Source organism: Etheostoma cragini, chromosome 3 (genome assembly GCF_013103735.1).
Source record: "Etheostoma cragini isolate CJK2018 chromosome 3, CSU_Ecrag_1.0, whole genome shotgun sequence".
NCBI lineage: Eukaryota > Metazoa > Chordata > Actinopteri > Perciformes > Percidae > Etheostoma > Etheostoma cragini.
Window position 1 is genome coordinate 28,049,504 of NC_048409.1, and position 7,777 is coordinate 28,057,280.

A 7,777-nucleotide genomic window follows, 5' to 3' on the forward strand; every position below is an offset into this window, starting at 1 on the left:
CATGTGATTGGCTGCTTAGAAATTAAGTGTTAACGAGCAGTTGGACAAGTGTACCTAATAAAGTGGCCGGTGAGTGTAAATAAGCAAGTCTATAAATGCCCCTTTGGCTTTTTACAGAACCGTGTCGTCTGCAAAAATAAGAACACAATCAGTGAAATTGGCAAATAAGCATCTTTAGAGACGTGTTTCTAGGCACTGACTCATGGAAATGATAGCAGCTGTGTCCTTTTGATTCTTGGTTTGATGATGCTCTACATATTTTCTCAACAAAGCAATATGAATTTCCCTTTGGGGACAATGAAGACTATCTATTGAACTGTAAAAACTCTGTTGCAGTGGCCTGGTTGGCTCCGTTGGTAGAGCAGGTGCGTATAGACGTAGAGGTTTATGCCTCGATGCAGAGATCCAGGGTTTGAGTCTGACCTGTGAAGATTTCCTGCATGTCTTTACCATTTCTCACCTATCTGTCCTGTCCATTAAAGGTGGAAAAGCCCCCAAAGAATAATCTTGTAGTGTAAAGTCTTCAAATGCGAATGGTGAATGTTTCCTGCATGATGTAAAAAGCGCTTTGAGTAGTCGTTAAGACTAGAAAAGCACAATATAAATGCAGCACATTTACATTTACATTTACATTTACATATGCCTTTGCCAACACATCTTGCATGTAAATTGCATTGTTTCTCATAGAGAATGAATGCAGCAGCAGTCCAGGTGAGTTAATCCAAAGCGACTACCTGTAATCCAATTCTGCTGGTGAATGTGTAAATCACAGCAGAGTCCATTAGTCACTAGTCTTCACTCTCATCTCCACTTCGTTTCCCTTTCAATTTGGACGTGCTCCCGGCTCCGCTGAGACTCTGGGTTGCAACAAGAGAAGTGACACAGAGGAGAAGAGATGGAGTCAAAGAGACACCTACGTGTAACCAAACACGTTTAAAACCCTGCTTCATCGCCAGAGACGCATACATAAATAATTAAAACCTAATTTCTAAAGTTGTCAGTGTTTATGAGAGGCGTTAATGCTGAAAGGTAAAGTCAGTAGTAATAAAGTTTAGAAGTCTATGAATGAATGAATGAATGGTCTGGCAATGCAGAAGTATGTTTGAATTAACTGTATGCTCACACTGTTATGTTGTTTAAAAGGGTCATTTGTAGTTTTTGGCGGGCCATAATGCAAGATGCTGTTTTGGGGCCTCTATTTTGTCAAACTACAATGGGGGGGATCTTGAAGATGATCTGTGGAGATGCATCAATCTGTTACACTTTAGAAGGAAAACAGGCTAGATTTGTAAAAGACAGTCTCAAATTCAGGGGTCCGATGCGTCCCCATAGCCCGCCTATAGGAAGAAACGGCTCTGCTGTTTAACTTCATCTTTTCACTCCGCCTCTGTTGGTTTAACTGAAACATCTCATCTTATCTTACGTAAGACAGTCCAATAGGACGACCGGGACCTGCAGCTACTCATGGGATGTTTTTTGAGAACAAGCAGACCCTTCTAGATAAAAGAGCCAATGAGGTGTAGAACGAAGGATACGAGGTGGGATGGGAGGGGTCGATGCAGACCCTTCTGGACCGACACGGTTTTTGTTATTTCATTCCTGTTGTGTTTGTTGACAAAACTATTGTGCAGCCCTGTCGTGTCCTGTTGGCTCACCGGAGACACAGAAAAAGCAAATATGGAGAACAAACATGTCATCTAGTCACACAAATCCAAATTGAAAGGGCAGAGAATATAAACACGGAGCCTGTTTTGTTTGTCATTTCCGAATATTTGCTGTCTCTGCATGTACGCTGGGGTTTATCAAAGGAGACAGGCAACATTTGGAGAGGCTGACCTTGGTGTTTGTTGTGTGAAATGGGATTGTTATGCAGCAGGAGGATGCCGTCAGTTCAACACAATGGGATTGTCTGTCTCATGCAAATCCTAAAAGTATCTTCTTATTTAATGATTACTGGTTAGTGTGACAGAATTAATCTTCTTGTTATGACAATAAACTGAGATTAGCTGAGCTGTGTTTTAAAACAGAAGGTGTGAACAGGTGCTTTCATCCTCACAAATGGATGGATGGATGGATGGATGGATGGATGGAGAGAGAGAGAGAGAGAGAGATATGAAGCGTGAGAGGAAGAGAGAGGAAAAAGATGAACATACTGAAGGAAACACGGTTATGTCCATCTGTCCATCCTTTGGTTTCATGCTGAGGTCTAAATATCACCAGTTGGCGGACGCATTCTTGTGTGCACACACACACACATACATACACACACACACACACACACACACACACACACACAGACACACACACACACACACACAGTGTGTTGTGGAGAATCAGAGGACAGGGAGCCAAGAAGGGTTAAAAAGAAATGCTAAATTTGATCAAAACTTCTACACTGCGTGCATGCACGCTTGCAAGAAAAGAAGTTAAGGTTGAACACTCCAGGTTTCACCCTCCCACTCTTTTCTTTTTCGTCATCTCTTCTCCCTCTTGTTCTTTTATTTTTCCATCAACATATCCCCAAAGGTAGAGGTAACTTTAATTGCCCTTTTTAAAAGAAAAATGTCCTGAATTAAAAGAAATGGTGCAGGAAAGAGCCCGATCTGAACTGAAATAAGTCAGTCACACCTACCAAGACCTGTAAGTCCTGATTTTCTCTTTTCTTAATTTCCCCTCCACGCCTTTTTGCTGTTTCTTTGTCTCTTCTCTGCACCTTCACTTTTTCTCAATCTCAGTCTTTCTGTCTCTTCTCTCTTCCTCATCTTCTCCTTTCTCATCTCCTAGTAACCAACTGTTGTAACTTTCTTTCTTTTCTTTCCTATAACCTTTTCTTCTTTACCGCATCTTTTGTAATTTCCTGTGTGCCAGTGACTCACTGTAGCAGCCGAGTAGGACGACAAGTCTGAGGCAACGTATAAAGAACAGCTCCATTGCCAGACCAACATTGTTTTGGCTGGTGGCCTTCATCGCGGTACCGGTGACTCATCACTAGGAATACAGTGTGCCGGATCACGTCATCTGCTATGAATCATGCTTTTCAGAATTTGTAAAGTTGAAATTTAAGGTTTAAATGCACCCACTTGAGTTCTTAATGTTCAAGGACCCGTTGAGATGTTCTGCGCTCGTATGAGCAGTAAAAACATCATATGAATGGAGGTGTTGTTGATAGATGAGGTCGGACTCATGGACATGGACGTCTTCTCGAAATGGATTTGACATTAAAAAAAGCAAGTAAGACTTCATGGTCGTTCATGGATGTGCAAACAAGTCGATACACTTCTGTGGCAGCAGTTAGCATAGTGCAATCTTGTTTTTCAGTGCATCTTTCTCATAAGCAAAGCTGGAATGTAATTTCAAGGTCTTTTTTTTAATTATAAAGCAGCCTGAGGTGCAATGAAAGTATCACAATGCTGAATCCTCAGAGAAATGCACACTGCCGACGCAAGCTCACTAATGATATTAACTGTAAACCTGCGGTGATAGTGGCCTTGACTCAACCATTGTCGAATCACTTTAGCAACACGCACTGCCACAGGAGGAGGAGAGGAAAGGGATAGGAAAAAAAGAGGAGAGAAATAAAGGAGGAGAGAAGTTGAAGAAAGAAGAAGAGGCGTTATTTGTCAGCTGACATGTCTCGATGGACTAACTGACCAACGGCTTGTCTCCTAACTGACTTCAGGTCTCAATGCCACAGCTGTTTTCACAGAGACGAGACTTGAGGAGAGGAGGAAGGAGAAATAGTGTTTTTTGTCAGCTAACGTGATGCCACGATGGACCAAATCCACCAGACTCCATGTAAATAAACAGCAATTTTAGCATCGTAACACACCTTTCATTCAAACTCAACAGAAACCAAATAAAACTATGAAAATCAGTTTTTTCTGTGTTCTCTACACTTTTCCAACCATCACATCTCCAGTGTTCATTGAAATAAACACATACTTTACCGATTTACTTGTGAAAATAAGTTGGCTTTGTGCACGCTAAAAGTACTGTTTTTAAAATGGAGTCTAGTTGGTTTAGCGCTAGCTACGTCATAGCGGTTTCTGGGAAACAGAAAGGTCTCAAATGGGTTTTAAAAAGGTCCATCACTGAAGGGTTAAGACACTGAACACATTTTTTTTATTAAGTTTTATTGCTATTCGGGTGTGTAGTAGTAGGGACACTGTTAAAACCTATTGTGGAAGTTTCTAGTTATGGTTTAAAAGGTGTCTACAATCTAATCAGTCTTTCTCTTTACTTTCTCTCTCTCTCTCTTTCGCCCTTTAGGTGAGCCAGTCGCACCCCCGTTAGCTCCACGCAGCGTCTCCCCCTCCCTCTTCCTCATCCTCTGCCTCACCTTTTTACTCCCGCTTCTTGTGGGGACCACACGCCGCCATGTCTCTCTTGGCCTCCCCCTTCCTCCTCCTCCTCCTCCTCTTCCTCCTCCCACTGCCCCCCTGCCTGTCGGAGTCCCAGCGCATCGACTCCAGCAGCGAGCCCGACTTCCCGGCGGTCTCGCCCTCCCTGTTCCCCTCCTCCTATCCTCCTCCTTCCATGTCTTACGCTAACAGCACCGCGCCTGAGAAGAAAGAGAAGTGTGGCGATGTGGCGATGTGCAAGCCCGGCATCCTGCTGCCGGTCTGGGAACCCAACCGGCCCGGGCTCGGCCAACAGGTGGCCAGGGCTGTGGTCTACTTCGCGTCCCTCATGTACATGTTCCTGGGAGTGTCCATCATCGCAGACCGCTTCATGGCGTCCATAGAGGTCATCACGTCCCAGGTGAGAACGAGTGAATGGAGGAGCACTCGGGTGGTGTAATTTAGCAGGAAGTAGCGGGCTTATTGTCATTGTGTGGCAATAATAAACATAATAGTCATACAATTAATAATAATAACTTTTTTTAGATTGCACTTTTGAAAACAAAGTTACAAAGTGCAATAATAACATGGCAGCCCAACAATGAATAAACTATTTAAAACAAAGGTAAGGTTTTACATTATTACAAAAATGAGCAAACTAATTAAATAAGTTCAATAAACAAATATAAATTATATATATAGTGGAAAGAATAAAGGTTAATATGATACTATTACATATGCAATAGGATTAAGCAGATAAAAGGACATCCAGGCCACAAAATAGGTGTGCAGCGTATGAGGTTTATTTACGCTGATTGAGTTATTGGCGTGCACCTGCATCTTGTCAAAACAAGAGGCTTGTGAAAATGGTGGTCAGGACAACCTAAACGTATGTACCAAGACCAAGTGAAGACCAAGACCAGACCAAGACCAGACCAAGACCAGACCAAGACCAGACCAAGACCAGACCAAGCCCAGACCAGAGCAAGACCCACACTGCATGACATGATAAAATATAGAAAACACTAGCCACAGGCACTCGTCACATTGATCTGAAAGATCCACATTCCCATCAAAAACACCCACAGAGGGGCCTCTGGGTAGCCCACCTGGTCGAGGGTGCCCCCCCCCCCCCCCCCCCCCCCCCCCCCCCCCCCCCCCCCATGTACAAAGGCTCAGTCCTTACCGCAGCCGCTGCAGGGTTTTAATGTGACCTGCAGCCCTTTCCCCCCTCCCTCCATCTCTTTCCCTCCCCCAGTCCTCTTACGTGTCTAAAGCTGTCATGTCAACTAAAGGCCTAAAATGCCCCTAAAAACCTTCCTAAATAGAAAAAAAACAAACAGAGAAAACCAATTAAGATTCTTCTTCATTCATCTCTTTTTGTATCATGAGAAATGCCTTAAGAAAATAATCAAAAGGCTGTTGTGGTCTGTCCTGGTCTTGATGTAAAATCCACAGTCCTCTTCATCTGAGACCGAGACAAGACCGAGTAAAACACCGCTTGAGACATCTGCAATTTTCTGATTAGAACACAACGGAAACTAAATGTTGTCCTTCACTTGAGATGTTAATTAATTAATTTAATGAAAAGCTTGCATCCATCCAGATAGGGCTGCAATTACAATTACAATTTACATGCATATTTTGTCATTATCCATTAATCTCTTAAATATTTCTTCAAATAATATCTACTTAAATTATCTTTTTAATTGGGAAAAATGCATGACGCACAAAGTGGTCAAATAGCTCGTTTGATCCGAGCTACAGTCAAAAGCCGGATGTGTTAATCTGAATTGTTACCGTCCTTATTTAATATTCACTTTTCAAATTAGCCACACAAATCTCTGTGGGCCCTATGTGTCTTCTCTAGTTTAAGACCGACGCAGTAAATACAGCACATTCACACAGAGAACAAACAAAAGGAAAACAAAGATTTTTACAGTTTCAGCTCAATATTTAGAAAGTATTAGTATTAAAACACCTTAAGCTGCACTTCATTTTCTGATTTAATACCAGAAATCCTTTTGTTAACGTAGTGTTTGCGCGACCACTCTGTTGTCATGTGCACAGGTTATTTCTCAGCCTCTTTTATTCCCCCCTTTCATGGGTTTTGCCTCGACTTACATCTACGGAGATAATGGTGCATTAACTCAGCCGTGCCGCCTGATTAGCTCTTAAACTTCTCCACAGTCAGCAGCTGTAAAGTCAATTGCTTGCAAATGGACAGAAACCACGTTGATAATGCAACAAGTTTATAGTATGAATCTATTTCCAGGCAACGCATGCATGTTTAATAACTCGTTAGTGCTCGTTATGCTCAAGGTCGGTGAGTGGGTTTGGTGAAGTTGCCAGTTAATGTGTTTGCATCATCATTTCATAGTCTCTTTTACTGCAAGCCAGGCCGGATCAGATCCCTTAATGGGGATTAATATAGATTTCCCTCTCCATCCATGTATCCTAAAATAAAAACACCTGTGTGTGTGTGTGTGTGTGTGTGTGTGCGCGCCAACAGGAGAAGGAGGTGACCATCACCATGCCTAACGGGGAAACATCAGTGGCGACGGTTCGAATCTGGAACGAAACAGTGTCCAATCTGACACTCATGGCTCTCGGCTCCAGCGCTCCGGAGATACTGCTGTCTGTTATAGAGGTACACACACACACACACACACACACACACACACACACACACACACACACACACACACACACACACACACACACACACACACACACACACACACACACACACACATACACACATACACATACACATACACATACACATACACACACACATGCACATACACATACACATACACACACACATGCACACACACACACCGCTGCATCTATAATAAATGTAATATCATGTTGTCATCATATCAGTCTGGTTAATCATTTCCGAGGCAGAGCAGTCATGCTGCATTACATTCTAAAACATAGTAACTCGTGTTGTCGTCGTTGAGATTCCTTTCCTCCGTATTGGTCTCTTCCCTCCTACGACAATCCTCACACACACTCTGTCTCTCCAGGTGTGCGGCCACGGCTTCCATGCCGGGGACTTGGGCCCAGGAACCATCGTCGGCAGCGCCGCCTTCAACATGTTTGTGATCATCGGGATCTGCGTGTGGACGATCCCCGACGGGCAGACCCGCAAAATCAAGCACCTCAGGGTGTTCTTCATCACCGCCTTCTGGAGCATCTTCGCCTACATCTGGCTCTACCTCATCCTGTCCGTCATAACGCCAGGCATCGTGGAGGTGAGACCGGCTGGTCTAGAAGGATCTTATTTATTTTTTTATTTAACCTTTATTTAACCAGGAACATCCCATTGAGATTACTAATCTCTTTTTCAAGGCACAGATCACAACAACAATTCCATACATTACAATTTCATAACAATTTCCTAAAAACTATTTAAAACATTTACAGAC

At 43.1% G+C, this 7,777-nt stretch overlaps 1 protein-coding gene across 1 annotated transcript in view; it reads left to right on the plus strand.

Annotated features, from left to right (window-relative positions):
- LOC117941901 (sodium/calcium exchanger 2-like) overlaps positions 1-7,777 on the plus strand; it is an 87,785-nt gene that overhangs the window by 53,124 nt on the left and 26,884 nt on the right. The window contains exons 3-5 of the mRNA XM_034867120.1: positions 4,270-4,761; positions 6,853-6,990; positions 7,376-7,603. Of these exons, the coding sequence (XP_034723011.1) occupies positions 4,378-4,761; positions 6,853-6,990; positions 7,376-7,603 (750 nt within the window). The 5' untranslated portion in view covers positions 4,270-4,377. The remainder of the gene's footprint in view (positions 1-4,269; positions 4,762-6,852; positions 6,991-7,375; positions 7,604-7,777) is intronic.